This window comes from Equus caballus, chromosome 14, assembly GCF_041296265.1.
Source record: "Equus caballus isolate H_3958 breed thoroughbred chromosome 14, TB-T2T, whole genome shotgun sequence".
Classification (NCBI taxonomy): domain Eukaryota; kingdom Metazoa; phylum Chordata; class Mammalia; order Perissodactyla; family Equidae; genus Equus; species Equus caballus.
In genome coordinates, this window is record NC_091697.1 from 46,260,374 (window position 1) to 46,284,210 (window position 23,837).

General features: G+C 39.5%; 1 protein-coding gene across 1 annotated transcript in view; it reads right to left on the reverse strand.

The window, feature by feature from the left end:
* STK32A (serine/threonine kinase 32A) overlaps positions 1–23,837 on the reverse strand; it is a 114,329-nt gene that overhangs the window by 14,652 nt on the left and 75,840 nt on the right. Inside the window, exons 6-8 of the mRNA XM_001501773.5 lie at positions 19,772–19,809; positions 11,807–11,896; positions 3,146–3,243 (exon numbers count right to left, since the gene is read on the reverse strand). Of these exons, the coding sequence (XP_001501823.1) occupies positions 3,146–3,243; positions 11,807–11,896; positions 19,772–19,809 (226 nt within the window). The remainder of the gene's footprint in view (positions 1–3,145; positions 3,244–11,806; positions 11,897–19,771; positions 19,810–23,837) is intronic.

Below are 23,837 nucleotides of genomic sequence, written 5' to 3' on the forward strand. Positions count from 1 at the left end.
TAGAATTATATATTTCCTCACTTACCAAATATTTACTGAATGACTACTATGTTTCAGCACCTCTGTTGAGCATTGAGGATACAATGAAGTTCAACACAGACATGATTTCTACATTGGTGGAGCCTATCATTTACTTAGGGAAACCACAAATAGTTATGTAGATTGTACATACACACACACACACACACACACACACAGACATGAATGGAATGCATGCTATAAGGAAAAATTACAGTGTGCAATTACAGGATATATCAAACCACTTTATGGCAGCATACAAATTGAGTGAGAATATAAAGAATGAACACAGTAGAAAAGGTAAAATATTAGATGGGAGAAAATCTTGTGATTATGGTCATATTTCAGGAGTAAAAAAGCAAAAGAGTTGCAGCTAAGAATGTGCAATTAGTGCAAAACTATGTATGTACCTATCATAAACTAATATTTATGGATAATACAAAAGTAGAAAAGATATAGACCTTGCCTTCACAATGGCAATGACAGCTGGGAGACAGACAGATGACAGAGCAGGTTAATGACTAAAGGACCCACGCATCACCACCGAGATCAAGCTCAGAACCATGGGGATGTTTTCCAGCACATTTCTCTTTGAGGCATACATTTTCCTATAAATAAAATTTCTAAGCTTAGGAGGAAATTATTGTTTAGCACCCTTCCTCTGTGGTTTAGTTGACAGTTGTAATTAAATGTTGGTATTTCATTTCTTCTGATTAGCTATATTTTGAAACATAATTACACACAGCCTAGTTGGTGATTGTTTCCTAGAATGTGTCCAAATTGATCTGTAGTGACTTGCTCCTCCATTCATTCCATATGAATTTGTTATGTACCTATTTAAAGCTAAATACTGTGGATAATATAAAATTACATAAGATACATGCTTTGCCTTCAATGAATTTATAATCTAATAATATAGAAGAGATAAAAACATAAAAATTAATATACCTGGAAAAATTTACAAAGGCATTACATTTATAAAATGGATTTAACCCAAAAAATAAAATAGATTTAATCGTTCTGATGTAGAAAGGTCTACATTTTATCTTAAGTGAAAAAAAGTCTCAACAGAAAGGTAAAGCATAATTCTATTTTTGCTAAAATGACAACACTAATGTACATATATGTGTCTGTGAAAATAGATTATCCTTATAAGAACAGAGAAAGTTTGGAAGTGAATACAGCAAGCTGTTAATTCTGGAAGGTGGCACTGGAAGGCCAAAGGAGTGTTTAATATTTTAATTGGGAATTTCTTTTGCCTTAGAGGATGTGGCTGATTTTTACTCTCATTTTTGTGCTTTTCTATATTTTCCAACAATTTTAAATTCATAAGGGTCATCAGAGAGATAAAATACATAAATATTTGGAAGAGAGAGATACAGATCACTTCAGGTACAGAGATCAGAGAAAGTTTCTTCAGAGAAGGTGCCACATTGTCGTGGGCTGTAAAGAATGGGTAGGATTTGAATATCAAAAGATCTGGAGAAAGGCCTTCCCCACAAAGGAAATTTGGGATAGTCTAATACTATGTCCTTTCTTGGAAATGATTAATCTACATTAGATATAAAGATTTTGAAAAGTCTTACAATTAAGACCCATCATTCACTCAATTTAACAATTCCCAAACATATTTGAAGAATGATTTTTAAGAAGACCAAGGTTTCCCTTGGGAAATATCTCTACAGGCAAAGGAACAAGAGGTAATAAAGCCCAAGGGATGCCTTGAGAGAGGAGAAGTCCAAAAGGCCCAAGTGAGTTCATTAGAGTCAGGGTCAATCAACTGAAGCAGGATCTGAAAAGTTAAGCTGCTTCTAAAAGGTAACGAATGCCAAGCTAAGGCATCTGAGACTCGGTGCGTGTGTGTGTGTGTGATATGAGGCACTGGGAGCAACAGCATTTTTTTTGACATGAAAGGTCAGATCCGTGCTTTAGAAAGATGAATCTGCATTCCCATGTTCATTGTAGCATTATTCACAACAGCCAAGAGATGGAAACAGCCTAAGTGTCTGACAACAGATGAATGGATAAAGAAGATGTGGTACATAAAGAGAACAGAATAATGGAATATTATTCAGCCATAAGAAAGAAAGAAATCTTGTCATTTGTGACAACATGGATGGACCTTGAGACTGTTATGCTAAGTGAAATAAGCCAGACACAGAAAGACAAATACTGCATAGTACCATTTATATGTGGAATCCAAAAAAAAATGGCAAACACAGAAACAGAATAGAAAAGTGGTTGCCAGGGCCGAGGAGTGGGGGAAATAGGGAGAGGTTGGTAAAAGGGTATAAACTTTCATCTGTAAGATGAGTAAAGTCTGAGGGCTTAATGTATAACATGGTGACTGTAGTTGACAACACTGTATTGTATAATCAAAATTTGCTAAGAGAGTAGGACTTAAATGTTCATAAACATATACACACATATATATACATAAAATTCAGCAACCTAACAGTAATTCTTCTTCACCTTTTCAAAGCAAAAAAAAAAAAAAGAAAAATGAATCTGACAATGTTGATACATCAGATCACAAGGAACTACCATAATAATAAATAATATGGATATAAAATAATGTGAGTGGGAGAAAAAATATTTTCTTAGCAAAATTCTTCCTAGGCATTTTCTTAGTTTAAGAAATGTTTCTTTAAAAGGAAACTACTCTGATTTGCCCCTGAACCCAGAACCCAGGAGCCAAATGACAGACAGGAATCCAACGAGACAGGGCATGAATTGTGTTGTATTAATAATTCACACTCGCCTTGGGGAAGTGTGCCTGAATTAGAGTCCTGTACTGTGACTCCAAAATGATTTTCTTTAAACAAATATATTTATACAAGACATTGAGCGAGGCATATTGATTTTCCCTCTCTGGGAGTTTATAATATCCATATTATTCATTTAATTTTATCTGCCTAATTTAATGTTAACTCACAGGCTGGGTCCCATATGCAGGAGAGTGAATTACCGTGTGCAGAAATCTCAAGGGTTGTGATCAGCAGCACATGGCAGAGTTGCTTTCACCTCTCAAACAAACTGCTTGATTTTTAGCAAAAAATCCATCCTTTCCTTCTAAAAATGGAACTTGCTGGAAGAATAACCAAAGAGAAATGCAATTCTACTGTACCCGGCCTCTCAACAGCTCATATGCCGTCACTCCCAGGGACCACCAGTCAACGGCAAAGGAATAGCCTGCTTCTCTTCTGGAGTTGAACATCTCTGGTGCTGAAAAACACAGAAAAGTCAGGTCAGTTTTACTCTCTGAGACATTAACAAATCTGTTTTCCCAACATGTTCCTCCAAAGGCAAATTACCAGGGTAAAGGGTTTAAACACTTTTATGGGTGTTTATCATCCATTACTAGATTGCTCACAGCAGGCAAAATGTCTAATTTTCTAATCTCTCTCAGTAGCATCATTCATCAACAACACACACAGGCATGCACATGCCTTAATGGACAAATTCTTCTCTTATTGAGACCATGCACCTATTGGATCCCATGAGTCCTCAGATGTGTGGCTGACCTTGAAATCAAGAACTCTGACAAGATGCTATTTGTTGTCTTGATTTGGAAGGTTTGGCTAAAGGACCTGAATCTGTATTACTGTTGCAAACAATGCTCAGAATTCAGTGCAACGTACATTGGATTGCTCTCCATCTCAGTCATCTGGAAGAGGCAAGAGCAACATTTGCGGCCTGCTATTGGGGGAGAGGGAGGGGGAAGGAGGGAGTTGGCCCTCTGTGACAGAGGTTTTACATCAACTGTGGGGCACTGACACTTTGTAACAGAGTTCTTTGAATTGACTCCAACAGAAGGTAAAGCTACAGTCATTTTTACCCCCAGTGGAGACCCCCCAGTTGTGCATTCTCTAAGTACTTTGACACACCATGGCTGAACCTCCTACATACTCTTCCAAGAATATACCTAACCCCTGAGGGGTGGAATGAGGAAAAAGAAGCACAAAGCAAGGGCAGGTGTCTTATCTGCCTGCTTACCACTCATTCTTAAGAGTCCAGCATGGAACCTGGCACTTAGAGTCACTGAGCAGAAATTTGTTGAATGAATGAACAATACTGAATCAATTAATCAAGTAATGGTTAGAGTCATGCTGTCTGGGTTCAAAACCTGCCTTCACCACTTATTGTGATCTTGAAGAAGTCAGGTGGCTGCATCTGAGAGTCCTCATCAGCAAAATCAGAATAAGAAGAAGGCAATCTTATAAAGGTGAGAAATTAAGTGAGATAATGCATGCCAAAATCTCGGCACAGTGCCTGGCACCTGGAAAGTGCTCAAAAAATTAGCAACTCTTCTAGAGAGGCAAACATCCATCATAATGGGAACTTTACCTAGTCAAAAGCTACACACTCTCAACCCAAGACTCTGGTAGTAAGGTGCTGGCTCTGGACAAAGGAATTGGCGTGATGTGGGGCCTAGGCAGACAGGCTTGCCCTGCCCAGTGCACTCAAGGTCTAAGTAAAATCCTGTGGACAACATCCAATTAGAGAGGTGGAATGTTGACATCCCAATGCCCAGGATTGACCCCGACTGTAAGAGCCAACTGTAAGTAGGCCTCGTTCCCTAGTGAATTCACCTTTCATGCATCACTGCACTCCTCCTGCAAGTCACAGCTCCCATGCAATTTGGGAGATAATGGCTCTGACCCCATGGTACCCTACAGACTGAATGGAATGGACTAGAGTTCTGCTTTCCCTTATCAGTATCTCACAGCAAGTCATCTCAGATAGTCCCCCAGGTGACAGGTGACAGACATCTCACAGAAGCTGCAGAGAACTTTAGGAATAAACAGACCATTGTGCTAAGAAAATACCTAACAGAATAAACATTATAACAGCTGTGTATTCTGTCATTTTGGACCATCCTCAGAATTTACGAGTATACTTTCTTCTCCTCTGCTACTCATGCTATTTTCTGGCATGAAGACATTTAAATATGCATTCATTCATTCAACAAATATTCACCGTGTGGTAGGCACTGAGGAATTCTGGTAGAAAACTAAGAAAAAATATCATGGCAACATACAGGAGCATACCAGACGGTAATTCTTTGAGCCCTCAAAGAGCCGAAAACCCAGTGTGAGGGGATACTGAGGGTTTTGATTAACCCTTCAAGAGGATCCCCCTTCTAGGAGGGATGAGGGACTAACTTTCCTTCAAAAGAACCATTATTTTGTTTATTTTTTGGTGAGGAAGATTGGCCCTGAGCTAACATTTGTTGCCAATCTTCCCCCACTTTTTTTTAAAGATTGGCACCTGAGCCAACAACGGTTGCCAATCTTTGTTTTTTCTTCTTCTTCTTCTTCTTTCTCCCCAAAGCCCCCAGTACACAGTTGTGTATTCTAGTTTTGAGTGCCTCTGGTTGCGCCAATCTTCCCCTTTTTGCTTGAAGAAGATTATCCCTGAGCTAACATCTGTGCCAGTCTTCCTTTATTTTGTATGTGGGATGCTGCCACAGAGTGGCTTGATGAGTGATGCGTAGGTCTGCACCCAGGGTCTGAACCCACAAACCCCAGGCCACCAAAGCAGAGTGCAAGAACTTAACCACTACACCACCAGGCCAACTCCTTTTGTTTGTTTTCTAAAGTATTTCTATACCTACATTTAGAAAAGTAAATAAAACAGAGAAGATTTTAACAAGTAGTTATAAACAAATGGCCACGTAACCATAACACAGGTCATGAGGTAGAATCTTGACCCCATAATCGTGTCCTGTCCTGTTCACAACCATAGAAGTAACCATCACCTTGAATTTGTGTTAGTAATTGTCTTGCCTTTCTATATAGATTTACTATCTATGTACACATGTCTAAGCAATACTCTAGTTTTGCCTATTTTAGTAATATATGTTTATATATATATGTGTGTGTGTGTCTATAGCATATATACATATATGTATGTGTGTATATATATAATATACATGTATGTGTATGTGTGTATATATATAAAACATATATGTTAAATCCTACACCATGGTTTCTTTACTGTCTTGCTTCTCTTTGCTCAACATTATGTGTATAAAATTTACCTAACTTGCACATAGTTTATTCACATTCAATGCTATATGAATATACTATAATTTACCCATCTATCCTATTGTTGGCAGTCATTTGGCTTCTTTTCAGTTTGGGAGTATTGTGAACAATGCTGTCATGAACATTCCTGCAGATGTAAGACCCTGATAAGTCCACACATCTTCAGGGTACATTCCTGGGAGGGCAACTTCCGGGGGTGGGCTGCATATCTTCTTGCATACTAGATAATGCCAAACTATTTACCAAAGGGGTTGTACCAATTAACACTATGACCAGCAACATATGAGACTTCCCTTTCTCAACCTCCTTATCCACACTTGATATTAACTGATCTTTTGCTGTGTGGCAATCTAGTGAGTATGTAACGGTCTTTCATTGCGGTTTAAATTGGCATTGCCCTGATTACTAATAAGCTTGACCACATTTTAATATGTTTACTAGCTATTTAGATTTCCATCTTTTGGTTTTCAGATTTTAAAACAACTGGACAGTAGATTCTGGTCAGGATGTAAAGAAAGGGCCTCAAAACTAATATAATAAATTTAATAAAACAAATTTAGTAATAATTTAATTCCAGAAAGAATTTCTGGAATTTACAAAATGATCCTAAATTTCATCTACAAAAAAAGTGTGAATAATGAAAGTTTTCTGAAAAAGGATAGACTTGCAACCAATGTATTAAATTACATTATAAAGCTACAATAATTAAAATTGAAAGCCACAGAATATATATGCCAGTACATAAAGATACATAGTTAATGACGAACAAATTTCAAATCAGCATGGAAAGGATCTTATTTAATATATGGTCTCGAAACAATTATTTAATAATCTAACAAAAATAAAGTCAGATCCTTACCATGTATCTTCAGTCAGGATAATATATAGCTGGATTAAAAAAAAATTAAACTATAACAATAATAAAAATATTAGGTAACCACATCTAAAATCTGGAGGTAAGAAGTTCTCGCTAAGAATAGCATCAAAGGTAGAAACTATAAAGTATAAAAACTAATGGTTTGGATGAGTCAGAAAAATAGTCCTTTACGTCAAAAATGCCATAAGAACAACAGCAACTAAAAAGGAAATCATATTTATAACACGATACACTAAAATTTAATATTGCTAATTTCTAAAGGGCAAGAATCCTTTATATAACCAATAAGAAATATCAGAATAGGAAGAAAGTATTAACACCCTAATAGAAAACGGGCAAAGAACGCGAAGAGGCAATTTACAAAAGAAATACAATTTTAATATCATAATGAGGTACCGTTTTCACTTATCTTTTTGGGAAGATTCAGATATTGATACTGCATGCAGCCCTGTGAGGATGCAAAGAGATGAATATCTTCTGACACTTCCGGTGCAAATGAGTAGAAATCAACAGTGAACTTTCAGGAAGGAAATGCAGTAACATGGATACCCTTTGATCAGGAATTATTTGGGAACGTATCACAAGGAAACAATTAAGTTGCAGGACATATTTCTGCTACCAGGATTTTCCTCACAAATTTATATTTCAAAATGAGCAACAACCTAATGTTCAACAACAAAGAATTGGTTAAATAAATTTTGATGCAGCCCTCTCATTCTGTAGCATGGAACCATTACAAACGATAGTGACATATATGGGCGTGGAAAAATAGGCAGAGCGTTAGTTGTCAAGACTCAAGCTCTGGAGTCCAAGAGAAGCGGGTTTCAATTCTGGCTGAGGCCTGTTTATTGACTAGAGGCAGAAAGGCAGCAGAGCAGAGTTAGGAGTTGGCGCTCTGACATCAGACCCTGAGGGCTGCATCCATAGCTCAACCTTGGGCTAAGCTCTTACCCTCTTATGTCTTTAAAGTGCGAATAACAATAGTGCCTGCATCACAGAATTGTTTTTTGATGTAATACTTATGTATTATGTAATGTAATGGTGACGTACTACGTAAGGTTTAAACGTCCTAATACACACCCTTAAAACAGCGCTGGGCATGTAGGAAGAGCTCTGCAAATGTCAGCCATTATACCTTCATCATCATCACCATCACCATCAACGCACCAGGCTGCAGACGTTTTTAGACTTGGGTTTAACTTCAGGCTCTAGAAGTCACGTGCTGTGTGCTTATGATCACATCACTCTCTCTCTAGGCCTGATTTGCTTTTAAGTTTATGAAATCAGAACAGTAAAACCTATTTCAAAGGGTTGCTCTGAGAATTTCACATTATAATAAATACTAAAAACTTAGCAAAGTGCCTGAGACATAATAAATGCTGACTACAACACGCCTATTATTGTTCGCATTATTATATTAGCAAGTGAGAATTTAACTGACAAAATTTGGTACGATCCACCTTTTAAAAAAATGTTCATGTGTTTGTGTGCGCATAGAAAAAAAGGTCTGGAAGGAAACCATAGATATCTGCAAGTAGAGGGATTAATTTAATTTTTCCTTTGCTTATCTGCATGTTACACATTTTCCATGGTGAATTTGTTTTGTTTTTAATTTGGAGGAGAAGAACGTTTTAATTGGTTAAGCTCTAAGTGATCTGGATTATGTCCACACAGACACAGGAGCAGAGAGAAGGAAGGACTGGAGTGAAGGGAGGGCGCATGGAGGTAGGAGATTATGAATGGGAGGTGATTATGAACTGGCAGACTGCTCATCCTCCCACTTCCAGAGCCAACGAGCTGCTGAATAATATGCTCAGCATCTCATATTAGTAGATGTTGTATACTCCAAATTATTGAGAACATAATTTTTAAAAAGAGAAAGCAGACTTCATCCATGACACCTCTCCCAAAAATCAAAGCCAAGGGCAACTTCTGGATAAAGAGACAGCGATGACAGTCAGATATTCATTTTTTAATAAAACAAACATTTCTAAGAGTATGGCCTACTTAAATTGGCTTACACACATTTAAAAACCACAATAATTTTTTTTTTTAATTTCTCTCTTTTGCAGGGAGAAGCTTGATTTTCTGAAGTCAGACACAGCTTGGTTTAAATATAGGCTTTTTCAATTATTAGCCATGTGATCTTGGGTAAATCACTTAGCTTCTTATTTTCTTTATTGTAAAACTGTGATAATTACAGTCTGCCTCATAGAGTTGTTGAGAAAACATAAATGAGTAAATGAATGTAAAACATTTAACACATTGTCTGGTCCATTGAAGACTTTCAATAAATATTAGAAATTGTTAATTATAAGGCTGAAGGTGGAGAGGCACAGAGAACCCTGACGAGATTCCAATTTCCTAGCTCTATGTTGTGAAAAGACTAGAAACGCCAATTTTGAGGAGAATTAAATTATACGGATATTGTACTTAAAATCACTGGGGAGAGACAAGAAAGGTGGCCTCCATTTACTCCTCTCACCATGGAAACCAGGCCTAGAAAACCCAGATGCACATTTCTGATTTGGCTCCAAGAAAATAGCCCATAATATGGAAACCCAGGAAACCTGCGGAATAAACTCGTCAGACCAGCAGGCTTGAATATTCCTTTTTATCATTTGAGTATCGTGGGTTTTAGGCAGAAAATTGGCTGAATTTTATGTGCCCATTATTTTAGAGGTGACAAAAGAGATTTTTTTCCCCCCACTGGTAATTGGAAGCCAGGAAATTTGCAGTTGTTCAAATATCATATAAAATAAGGCTCATTTTTACCCATAGAAGATTTCTTTCTCTTGGAAAGTAAGTAACCCTGCAAGTAGGGTTGTTTGGTTTTGTTTTTTGATTTTTTTCCTTCCCTCTGTTTAGTTACAGGAGGAAGAGAATGAAATATTAAAAGAAAGTGGCATTGCTCTTGCTCTTGATTTCAAGTTCAAATACTTTGCCTGGGAATTACTCTGACCATATTTAGCCAGCACAATTCATTCCACTCCTGATTTAATTTCACCAGTTTCACCAGCAACATCACCTGCTTTAAGCATTTCAGCTACTTGGGGTAGAAGCATGAACAGTTTTTATTCTTCTGTGATCTACTAACAACTATGCAGTGTCTAGCCTCCCATTCTTGCTGGGTAGGGGGCACCCTTAATGATAGCTCAGTCTGTTACCTAATAAATTTTAATCCCTTTTACTTATTAGAACATTTACTTTAGATAATTTAATATTCAGCCCTGTGAATTTTAAAACGAATCTCATATATGATTCAAAGCTCCGCCATCCCACCCAGTTGGAGTCAGCCACCTTGGTGTGGAGATGGACAACCAAGCTGCCCTCACCTTTTTCCTAGAGAGTAACATTTGTTTTAGAACACCAAAGAGGCAGAGGGATCCTAACAAAAACGCCCTGCCCCTGCTCCAGGGTAATCTCTCCTTAGTTGCTTCTGAGAGCTGACATAGCTCATGGTCTGTGGCAGAGCTTCTCAACCCTGGCTGCATGGTATAATTACCTAAAGAGCTTCTAAACCGTCCTATGCTTGGGTGCCACCCCCAGAGATTCTGATATAGTTGGGCTCTACTGGGACCGGTGTTGCCTTCAGTATGCCATGATGCTGACAGGAGCCTCCATCCCTTCCAGGCTGCACCATCTGGGCACTGGAGGGGCCCTTGTGAAGCTGGACCACATCCTCTGGCTAATCCATGCACCCCCAACCCCCAACACATACATACTCACACACTGCTGCAACTCTCCATCTCTTACTGCTGTGGTCCCCAGCAAAACTTGACTCCAAACTCATCAACCTGCCATGGCCAACTCACACTCTGTTGGTTCAGGGACCAGTCAGCAAGGACAGTGACTAACAGACATCAACCAAGAATGGGATGCCAGGTGCCTCTTCTCACAGTTACTCACAGAACACAGCTAATTCTCTTGAGATCTGACTCACTCGCCTGAGGAACAGCAGGGAGAGGGGAGGAAGAAGGCCCTCCTCCTGTATACCATATTACCCCCAAAGGGCAGCAGGCCCTTTATATTTCTGGCGTGGATGGGAGGTAGGGCTAGCTCTGATGGAACGGTGTCTACACAGAGATGGTGCCTCCAACAACAGAAATTAGAATTGGTATTAATTTGTGACTGTTAACACAATTAAATGTGACACCTAGTTGACAATTTTGACACCTAACCCTACCCTTTTAGTCATCCTCTGGGTAAATTTTTAATCTTCAGGCAAAACCCTCATCTTTACAAAGGAGAATTCATGGGATTGTTCTGGATAAAATGAAAACTAAAATGATAGCTGGAAGGCATTCTGTGAACTTTACAGCCTTATGCATGTAATGGAGTATTATGTAAATTATAGTTATAATAATACTTATGTCATTGATTACCATCCTACAGATTACTGCATCTTATTTCTTTGTATGATTGTATTTTTTTAAGCTCCTCTCTCTAGAAGCTAAGTTCCATGGCCTGGAGACCTTGTCAGTTTTGCTCACTACAGGGTCACCAGCAGCTGGCACAGTGCCAAGCACACAGAGGCAATTAGTAGACATTTGTTGAACTAATTTAAATTTTTTGTTAGGAAGTGGGTAGAAGCTGTCCCAAATAACTCATAAAATCCTGTTTTCCAAATATAATCAAGAGCCCTCCTGAATCAAGATCAGATTGAGTGCTTGCTAAATTGAGAACCTTGAGGCTCATCTCAGACCCATGAAATCAGAAGCTCCCCAGGTAAAGTCGGAGGGGGACCTGGCATTTCTAGTTGCAAGTCTCTACTGTTGATTTGACCCGAAATAAACGGTGTCCACAGGAATGAAAAACAAGTCTCGCTCATAGTCACTACAGCCATTCACGAAGCCCGTACCCATGTAAGGCTTGGTGCCAGCCACGGTGGTGATCCGCATCTCCCTGGACACCATCGCGGCAATGTTGAAGTCTGTGATGTGCACGTGCCCTGGCAAGAGAGAAGGACCACAGAGAAGGTTAAGTCCCATTCAACCCAGTGGCACAACCACGCTTCTAACTAAAAGCATCCGGAAGCTTAGTCTGTAAAGTCTTGTATGCCAGTTGCAATCGGGTACAGGCAGTAAAAGCTCAGTTCGGTAGTCTGTCAAGACCAACACGGTCTTCAACCAGCAGCCCTCCAGCAGGCAGAACACGACATGCAAGGGGGAATGTCTGATTGTAAATCTGCAGTTCAACCTCAGAAAGTTTTCACCTTGACGGTTAAGAGCTCACACTCCAGTAATTCTTAGGCAATTTTTGTTGGCAACATTTTCAGTTGGTATAACCTGTGAGTATCAACAGGGAGGCAGCCAAGAGTTATTCAAGGTAGCAAATTTCCGAGCTGTCTCTTAGGGGATCTTTCTTTCTTTCTTTTTTTTTTTTTTAAGAGACAAACATTATTACTACAAAGCTGACATGAATAGGGATATATACATTTATTTCTTTGCCAAGAAAGAGTCTTTTTTTCTGTTTTTCTGAAATATCATTAGTATTTTTCGTCTGATAGTTCAGGTTGTCCTCTATCGACCTCCAATAAAATAACTTATCAAGGAAAGGCAAGAGAAAAAAGTCAAGTTTTATTTATAAAGAGGCTGTATAAAGAGTTCTAGAGTGGCAGCCACGAGGCCTGAGACCTGCCCGGAACTCTGCTCCTAATACATCACAGACTTTAAGTCCTTTCCTGTGTTGAGCCTTAGTTTCCCTTTATTAAAAAAAAAAAAAAAAAAGGAAGGGGTTGGCTAGATGATCTCCAGCGTCTCTCTCAGCTCTATCGCTCACGGCGACAAAGTGCGGGTCTAACATTAAGTTTGGTAGTGAGCACCCCCTACAAAGAGCGTTAGGACCCTTGCATTTACAGCAAGGGGGGAAAGAGTGGTACTAGAAGCTCGGGCATACAAATCCGCTATGCTTGCTCTTGGCGTGAAAGTCATATGCTTTCAGAGGATCTCGAAGTGTTGGCATTTCCATTTACACGCTTCTGGGGTTTTGATGAGATATGGCTGTAACCGGAGGGGATGTCATCTGATTCTTCCTCCACATCCCACCATCCACACTCTCCCCAGCCAAATGTCACTATCTGCTCCCTGACAGCAACCAGCTTGCTGCTAAAGATAAATCTCACAGCCTCATCACCAGGGTTTTGTTTGGGGCAGAAAGTGTTTTGCGTTTGTTTATGGGATGACATTTTAATAAAGTAAAAGCAGCACTCTTCTAGCTAAAAGTGAAGGTACTCTGGCCTGAATGGTACCAACGGATGATTCAATAACTTACGCTATCACAGGATATAGGTTGTCTCAGGTTTCTCTCTCTCTCCCCATGGGTCATGCTCAAAGCACTGGATCAATGGTTTACAAGGTTTGATAGAAAATAGGTCAGCCTGGAGACTTTGTGATTAAGAGCCTTTTCTCCGGGGTCAGACAGCTTGGCTTCTGACCACCAGTCAGAAGTCTAGGCTCTACTACTAAACTAGCTGTGTTCCCTTAAAAGGCTGATTTATCTTCTCTCTAAAGTTGGGATGATAATAGTAGTCGTCTCAGGTTGTTGGGAAGGTCAAACAAAATAACGACTGGGGAAGACAGTTCAACATCCGGCAGGAAGTAAGCGTTCAATTGTTGCTATTTGTCATGATCAAAAACTGCAATGTCTTTTTGCAAAACACACAAGCCTGGACTTCCCTCTCCTGAGACTCCAATGCAATGGGACTGGCAGGAGAGCCAGGAACCCATGCTAAAAACAACCAGAAACTTCACAGGTGGTTCAGATGAGCAACCAGACATGTGATTTTCTACTTTAGTCTGAGTAGATGCTCTCAGCTGACTCAAGCCTGAGATTGTCTGTGCTCATGTAGGAGAAGGTAGAGGATGTTTTAGAGCCAACTGGTCGTCAAAGTGTGGTCCCCCAGACCAGCAGCATCAGCATCACCTGGGAACTTGTTCAAAATGCAAATTCTTTGGCCCTATCCTGGACCTACTGAATCAGAGACTCTGAGGGTGAGGCCCCCGAGTTTAAACAAGCCCCCAGGTGATTCTGACACCCAAGAAAGTTTGAGACCGTGTTTTCAAAAGAAGACCTGGCTGAGCAGAAGATCCTGACGCCAGTAAGTACTCACTACATGTCTTCTGAATTTGGCTGAAAGAATGTTGAATTTTTTTTAAGTAATACTTACATTCATACGATTATTTGCAGTTTTCAAAAGGTTTTCACACACCTTAGTGTGGTGAAGTAGTCTCTATTTTATAGAAAAGTTGTTTGTGGCTAAGTGCACAGGGTCCCAAGTAGCAGAGCTGGGATTAGGATCTAGGATTTGGTCCAGACTCCTTTGGTGGGTTATGAATGGCCCAAAACCTTTTTCGTGCTGTATCACAAGACCAAAGAGGAGAATAAACAGAAACAACAAGCTTCTGGTTGGCTCAGAGTTTACCTCCCCACCAGGATGCACAGCAAAGGATGGGGAGGAATTATTTGAAGGCCAGGAGCTACTGGCACTTGCAGCCTGGTGCTCTTAAGCTAAATAAGGAAAGCAGAACTTCATAGAGCCCATGGACACCGGCCCGAAGCCTCAGTTCCAGAACGCTGCCGTACTTCTGTCAGCTCACCTTGATCTTTCTGCCAGCTTCCTTTCTGTGTTGTGAAAATAAATCTGAGTGCCGGCTCACAGGGGAAGGTTCAGTCACTGCTGACTGAGGGGCAGAGGAATTGCCTTGGGAGTGCATGACCACTCTGGCCTCTTGCATAAGCCCAGCCCCTGAGGGAGACTTAGAACAGAGTTTCTCAACCTCAGCACTATTGAGATCTTGGACCTGATGCCTGTTTGCTGTGGAGGGCTGTCCTGTGCATCGTAGGATGCTCACTAGCATTCCTGGCCTCTACCCACTAGATGCCAATACCACTTCCCACTGCTGGCTGGAATCCTGACAACCAAAAATGTCTCCAGATATTGCCAAATGTCCCCTGCAGGGAGAGGCAGTAGAGAAAAATCATCCCCTGTTAGAACCACTGCCTTGCTGTGACAAAGTTTTCAGGTACAAGGCTGAGAGCCTCCGGATTTAGTACCCTAGGAGAAGATGGTTTTTTGAGATATAATTGACATACAGCACTGTAGAAGTTTAAAGTGTAAAGCATAATGATTTGACTTACATATATTGTGAAATGGTGCCATAATAAGTTTAGTTAGCATTCATCATCTCATATAGATAGAAAAAATATCTTTTTCCTTGTGATGAGAACTCTTAGGATTTCCTCTCTTAATGACTTTCATATATACCGTACAGCAGCATTAACTATAGTCATCCCACTGTACATTACATCCCTAGTGCTTCCTTATTGTATAACTGGAAGTTTGTATCTTTTGACCACCTTCATCCAATTCCCCATCCTCCCCACCCCATCTCCTTTGGTAACCACAAATCTGATCTCTTTTTCTATGAGTTTAGTTTAAATTTTTTTTTCACATATGAGATCATACGGTTTTTGTCTTTGTCTGACTTATTTCACTTAGTATAGTGCCCTCAAGGTCCATTCATGTTGTCACAAATGGCAGGGTTTCCTCCTTTTTTATGGTTGAATAATATTCCATTGTATATATACACCATGGCTTCTTTATCCATTCATCCGTTGATGGACACTTAGGTTGTTTCCACGTCTTGGCTATTGTAAATAAGGCTGCTATGAGTATAGGGGTGCACATATCTTTCTGACATAGTGTTTTCATTTCCTTCTGATATATTCCCAGAAGTGAACTTGCTGGATCATATGGTAGTTTTATTTTTAATTTCTTGAAGAACCTCCATACTATTTTAGGAAAAGGTTTTTGCCTTTTCACCTCTGCACCTTGAGACATAGGATCACCTTAAAAATCTGAATTTATAGTATTGAGTCATTGAATTCAATTATTGTTGATGTTACTTGTACTTTCTCTCACTGTGCCTGTGTCCAGCCTGAGGATCTTTCTCAAGACGGCCCTCTAGGACACCACAATCAATTGGTTGCTATTGCCTCTAACTTTCAAAAATTTCCCCTACTTAAAAATGTTTAGAGTATATGTGCCACATTTTTCTGGAATTCTTGTTAAAAAATACATATCCTTAAACAACAGCTGAGACTTCAGAAATCTGATTATTTGGGAATAGGGTACGACATTCTACACTGTATAATTTTTCAAAAAGATGCTGCCCACTTGATTTTTAGGCAGATATTGGGACCCTGTAAAGGTGTTAAGGTGGCAGGCTTAGTTCCTCCTTACACCTCCAGAGTGAGTTTTTGCCTTTCTCTGTTCCCTGTGACTGGGGATGATATTAAGAAACCTAAATTACAGATGATGCCATAATTGTCATCCTCTCAGATATGCCAGGAAGACATTATTGTTTCTCTGGTTGCAGCATTTATTTCCTAAATAATTTAAGAAAAACACAAGAATTTCAGACACTATGGAATTGATAGAATTGGATGGGGTAATTAAATTGGTAGGATATGAAAATATATATCAGGACAGCTGGTTATGAGCCATCCAAGATCTAATTGCCATTTTGGGCCCTGAACTAGTGAATGAGACATTTGGGGAGAACAATAACAGGTATGCTCTAAATTAAAAACATTTTTTAAGTCAACTTCTGATGTATCAGGAACGTTCATTCACACCATGGAAAGATTCTCCATTTTATAGTAAATATAAATATAAATCCCCTTTAAATATAAATCTCTAAACAGAAATCTTTTAAATATAAATCCTTATAAATATTATAAATATGTTATTAAATATAAATATAAAATGCATATGAACCGATATGAACCAGTAAGAATAAAACAGAGTTTCTGTGTGTTACTGAATGGTGCCAAATTAAAATATAAGCAACGTGATGTATGTAATACACAGCTCACTTGAAGGAACGGGTATAGGAGGCACATCAGAGAGAGACAATTATCCTTCACAGTTGCTAAAATCTCCATGCACGAGGTGCATGTGACGGCCCACCAGGGATGAAACATTATAAATGTGGGTGGAGAAGACAAATGAGAGTTCAAATATGGAACACGGAAAACCACACCAGAAGACACACCAGAACGCAGGCTTTGATTTCTGGTTCAGTTGATTCTCACAAGAGCAGCTCTACCTAATGACCTCAGGGGTTGGGTGTTAGCAGGAGTTTATTCATTTCAAAGCGGTTAATTATGATTCCTGAGCAATGCCTGAAAGTCTCAGTTTTTCAGAATCTGAATAAACAGAAAGTAAATAACCTCAAAAATTGTTTTCTCCAGAAAGGGATCCCAGGACAATGTTTAGAGAATTGCTCTCAATCTTTTTTGTTTGTTTGCTTCCATCCTATTCACATATCCGATCCTTCCCATGGGAATATTTCTCTTATTAACGGCAGTGATTTTCAAGTTGAGTTCAGGATGGGAATATAATAACAAAAAGCCCCCTCTTAATTCATTGTCCAAACCCAAAACTTGAGAGTTAAAGAGGTCATTGTAAAAAGTACCCCACGTGACAGGTATAGACTGGGCCTGTCCCTCAGGCAGACTGGGATGACTGCTCATACTCCCTAAGCAACTGAGCCCCAGCCCCACCAAGAATAAAATGCCCCAGAAAATGGGCTTAGCCCCCTGCCCACACGAAGGAAAAGCAGAATGCGCCATTGAAATTGTAGTTACCTGAGAATTCAACAAAATTGTTTAAATACAAGACCTAACAAGTAGACACACAGAATCTTTGGTATATCCCTTCTGGAATCAAAATAATTCTTTGGTAAAGACAATTTCACTGACTATCTGATATAGACAAAGCCACATAAAACAAGATGGAGGAGTCTAAGCTTCCTTCCCTAAGGGAAAAAGCCACTTCTACCTCATGGGAATCATACTAACATTTAATTCTTACTGAGTGATTTCTTTGTGGCAAACATTGCAATCAAGCTCTTTATAAATCGAACGTCAGTTAGTCTTTACAATGACCCTAAGAAGTAAGTACTATTTTGATCCTTGAAGAAACTGAGGTGCAGAGAAAGTTTAGACAACTTGTCCAAACTCTCAGAGGGGGTGAAGTGGGTTTTGAACTCAGGTAATCTGGCTCCAGTAACCACGCTCTTGAGTACAATAATACACAATTAATCTTTCACAAGGGTAGTCTCCAAGGGTGGTTAAACTTGAAGATTAATTTATTTCTGGACCTTTCTCCTAATCTACAATCATCAAGTAGCCAAGAAAATGAGGAAGAGAAAGAAGCTAAATGAGAGAGAACAGGACGAGTTCATGGCAGAAATAAGATGGAGCCATGTTTAAGACCCAAGATTAAAACACTGTCTCTGAATGGGAGGTAAATCTGAAAAGGGTTTTGGTTGACAAGACCTATATATGTCTATTTAGGGCCTCAACAAATGGTCAAGCAATATATTGTGCACAAAGGCAACCAGTTGAGGGGGCAAGTGGGGACAGAACCCCAAAGTGGGTTTTGCTTGACCAGCCAAGCACCTTCATAAAGCTATGATAGACAGAGGGAGGACCTTTTTCTATGTTATGCACAGGTGGCCTCTACAGGCTAGGGGAGGCCTTCTCCACACTCCCAAAGCTCCATAGAGTGTATTTGCTCCACAGTGAGAGGATCCTGCCTCCTATTTGAGGCAAGGATAGCTGGTGTTTTAATAAAAGTCACCTTCATGCTAAGTCTCACCATTGCTCACATTTCTGAGATTCAGAGGATCTGTTCCCAAATGTCAGAAGCAGTAAAGGGAAGGAAGAAATAAGGCACTGGAAGAAAGTGGAAAAAATCTTTTTAGACAGTCTATAAATAAATAATGACCCTGAGCTTTGAAATTAGAGGTCATAGACAAAAGTGTTTCTTAGCCCTCTGAACACAGGTGGGGTCTGCCAAATTAGGTTTAAAACGCAACTGGGTAAATAAATAATGAGCGATGGACTGTTTGGAGTTTCAGTTCCACTTGCAAATCCCTTTTGTAAAAATCGAATGAATACAGAGCTTTGCAGATTTAGGACTCCCTCATCTAGCAGCTTTCTAGAAACATGACAGGGATCTTATTGCCACTGTAACATTTATAACCTGCAGGCTGTGTGTCCTATAGGTCTGTTCTGATACACCAATAAATCCAAATGGACATTAAAATAAATATTAGGAAGAGATTATACACATTTAATCATTGTTGCCAAAGATTGTTCTACAGGATATCTTTAATCAGTGTTTTTTGAACTCCATTTTTTCATTTATCACCTTCATGGTTATTGCCATATGCCTATATCACTTTCATATCTAGGTACCACATATACTGTTATCTACTTTATATTTTTCTTTAAACTGACTGATTTTTTTAAACTGAAAAATCTTTGAACAGAAAACTTGATATCTCTTCTGCAAACGTAAAACCAATTTTCCCTCATAAGAAGGAAAGCATAAAAGTAGACACAATGAGAACAAAATAATGTCACTAATTTCTAGGTAGACCCTATTGCCTGCCAAATGCTCTAAGCTTAAGGTCTGTTCTGACTTTATGAAAAAAGAGAGATGATTGTTTTAAAGATATGAAGGTAAACCAGCACCAAAAGACTGTGATAGCTATCTTGAAGAAATCAGTAGGAGTGGAAGAAAATTGAAAAGAGAATGACTTTCTCATTAGGTAAATTCAATGTTATTTAAGGGTGTACTGGTGCACTGCGCCACTGCTATAAGAAATAAAGTGCCCCCACCATATCCCTCCCACCCATAAAATGAATCAAGCAAGACACCTTTGCCATGCATAAGACTCCTTTGCTGGGGATAATCGACTTGTTCTACGTGCATGTCATGTAGTTGACTGCAAACAAATCATTTACTTACCATGTTCATCAAGCAAAATGTTGTCAGGCTTCATATCCCTAGGGGAGTAAAAAGAAAAAAGAAAGTTGTTCATAATAAAGCAAACAAACAAACATAACGAAAGGATGAAGGCAAAAATGCTCAAGAATGCTAACTAGAGTCGAAACAATGTACTATCCCCTCATCGCTCACAATCTCATTCAATTCTCACACTGAATCTATGAGATGGTTACGATTAATACTCAAATTTCTAGATCAGAAAGATGAGGCTTAAGGAGCTTAAGTAACGTAACCCAAGGTCACAGAGCTAGCAAATGGGAGACAGGGGCTCTGAACCCGCGTCTCTCTCATTCAAAAGCTCAGACTCTTAATTTCTATAGCATATTACACGCAAGCACGTAAATATGGCTCCATGGGATCATACAGCATTTAAATGATCATAAAGCAGCAGTACTAGTCGTATTTTTGTCTGTGTAACTTTATAGAGTTACACAGATGAAATGAACTTAAAGACTATAAAATGAGAAACAAAACGGTCTATAATGTGATTGTATTTTAAACCTGCAGAGATTAGAATCTTTTTTAGGATGATGCTATGATGCCTCTAGTTACTTAATAAATATTTTTCCTGGGGTAATTAAAGGATTTAGATAGTTTTGCATGCATTTGTGAGATCCTTAAATCCATCAGAGGGGAAAAAACCCCACCCTCTTCCAATGAAGGGTGTAGTTTGACGGTAAATACTTAGAGGAATGGCCTATAGAGTTTTCAAAGTCCTCAGGAAAGGAATATCAGCATAAGCAGCACTCCCCAATCAGAGAACAGCACTGTAGTTCATAATAGCTCTCATTCCTCCACGCTCAGGTTTGCACTGCCCTTCCCTAATGGACCATTAAAGCCCTTCAACCTAAATTCACAGACGCCATTAGGGAAGAAATTCTGAAACAGGTTTTGGGAACACATTTTCAGCCTAGTCAAGTGACTTTTACACTACTAGAATAAGGTGACCTTAGTCTTTGACTGACCAAGACTGTCAGGGTCCTCTTTTCTTGAAAATATTAATGAATAACAAGCCCTTTACTTACAAACAGAATCAAGTATGCACCACACCCAACATGCAGACGCATGGCTAGTCTCAGGAACTTTGAATATCTTCTCATTTAGTTTGGTAGGTTATTAAAATTAATTCTGGATTCACAGAGTGGTCATCTGTATCTGCGGCAATTTTTCTCTGGCGCAGGGTACAATTTGATAAGGATGGAATGTCAGGGAGTTTTAAACTGCGTGTTTCTATGGCTAAACTCTCTCTCAATATTGCAGACTCTGCCCCAAACCCTTTCATGGATCCCATCATTTCAAGAATTATCAAGTCCAAACTCACTCATACAAAATAAAGGCCCTTTCATAATCTGGCCCCTGTGCTCCAGCCAGATGGAAGCACATGAGGTCCCCGAAATTCTCCCTGCACCCCCTCACCTTCTGCTGTTCCTTTGCCTGAGTCACAGCCTCCTCATACTGCACCTAGACAATGCAGAGTCATCCCTCACTTCATAGTTCAGATGCCACTTCTTGCAGGGAGCCTTCACTCATTTTCCAATTCTCAGTCAATGGCCCTCCTATGTGCTCTGCATGGTCTACTTCTTCCACGATAACTTTTATCATACTTATATTTATTTTTTCTCCAACTGAATCATGAACTCCTTGAGGGCAGGGATGGTTTCCTGATTAATGTCATATTCCATCATACAGGCTCCTAGCGCCTGGTGGGCAGTAAATGAATGACCAAATGATATGGGGAGAATCTCTAGTCCACTCAAGAAAGCGAATGCTTACGGTATATATCAGAGCACTACGGTGCACCATCAAACTCGCTGAAGTTTAAAGCTCAAGGTAAAACCAGGCATTAGGCTCTTGCCATCTCTTTCAGACCTGCATCCAATGAGCATCAGTCAGTGTCTGCCAGGGATGGAGGAGGCACAGAGGGCCCTGCCAGCAGGGAGGAGACTTGAGTGTAGCAAGATCAGCATAATGATTTTGTGGCCTGAATTTATGAGGGCTTCCTGGGTGAAATGAATTGCTTGCTGTGGATTTGACACTTTATGAGCTTTCTATTAAATCCCTAGGCATGATTTTTCTTATTTATTAAAGCCACACATCATTATATCTACTACTTTTCCCAGAAACTACCTTGGAGCATAAAGAATAATACAGAGATCAGAGAGGTAACAATTCGTTTAAGGTGACGCTTCTTACTTTAATCTTATATTCATTTATTCATTGAATATCTACTTTGATAAGTCACTGTGCGAGGAAATAGGAAATATAACAATAAATGAGATATAGTTCCCTCTGGGATGAAGAGGAGAAGAAAGGTTCATAAGGAACCACGACAAAAAGGTTTAAAGTGGTAAAGGGGCCTGTTTGTTACTAAATTCAGAGAAAGAAGATGAAGAAAATCCAAGACAACTAAAAGAAAAAGTGAAATTTTAATATAAAAATAAAGAATATAAGCATAGATTCGAAGCACGAAGTTTCTCCAAAATGTGATGAGGTAACTTTTAAGTCACTACAGGGTAAACTGCAGTGTGGGAACTGTTTATTCATGTACCAGGAGGAAGAAAATGAAAGTAAACCCAGTGTGCTATATTAACATTCCTGCTAGGACAAGTTAAGCTTTTCCAGTTCTGAAATTCAGCACCAGTTCCTTTTCAGTCTTCTCAAATAATCCTAAATATGAAATCACTTATTCTCAAATGTTTCTTTTATTTAAGGAGCTCTATCACTTGGTTTAACTTAGTGGTTACCAAACCTGTGCGTTCAGAAGCACCTGGGGAGCTTTGAGTAACGCGGATTCTCTGACCTAGTTCAGCCCCATGGCATCAGACTCTGTGGACAGGCCCAGGCATCTGTCCAAAGACAACAGAATCCTCTAGGACCTTCTAATGTACAGTCATGTTCAGAAATGCCATCCAGGCATTGTTCAAATCCAAATATGTCAATCCGATTTTAAAATATGAACCTCTTAAAAGTTTATCTATGAAGATAAAGGTGACGGAAAAGTACACTTACCACTCTCAACAAATTCTTTGGTTAAAATATATCTGGAGGTCTCTTACAACCTACTTATTATTAGCTGATGAGTTCCCTCTCACTTGCTATTATCATTCTTGGTGATTTCAATGTCTATGTGGAGGATGTCATTTCAATGTCAATGTTTATGTCTATGGCCCCTTACCCCAGGCTCTCACTTTCCTGACTTACCTCCAATAATCTTTTCATCTATCCCACCTCAACTGTTTTCCATACTTCCATTTCCTTAATCATTCTTTTGTCATTACCACAGCCTACCCCATGACCAGCATGACCTTCTATCCAATCCAATTTCCAAACTAGCATCTCTAACACACTGAGACCACCAATTATTGACCCTGTCAATTTTTATTTATACATCAGAACTCTCATATCCTCAATTCCCTTCCAAAGTCCATTGTTAATATTCCTTGTAAAATTCTGAATTCTCTTACCCCCTTCAGTTGTACACAATAAAGCTCCAACATTGGTGAAACCCAGCTCCCCACATTCTTCCTGCCTGCAGCCAAGCACCTGAAGTTTGCTAGAAGAAAAGACATCGTGATATTAACTGTTCTCATTTAAATTCACAGCTACATATCTCAAACAAGCATCAACATGCCAGGCAGTACTGTAACACGGACCTTCTCCAAGAGGACCACTGCACACTTTTGCACCGCTCCTCACACCTCTTACACTCTCCCTCTCACTTTCTCTCAGTTGATGACTATACTTCCTTATTTCACAAAGATAAGAAAATTATCTTTTGGGAACTCATCTACCACCAAGTTACCAGCTTCCTGATTTCTGTATCCATAGTCTTTGCCTTCCCTCTAGCATCTTCCATGCTGGATGAAGAGCCCCCGCACAACTCTTCTAGGGGCTCTGGATCTCATCCCCTCTCACCTGCACACGGATTTCCCTCAGAGAAGTATCCCTTCCTTCTCTCACATCATCTCCTTCTCCCATTCTTGTTATGACTGAGTCTCTTGGAAATACCTTCCTTAACCCATAGCCA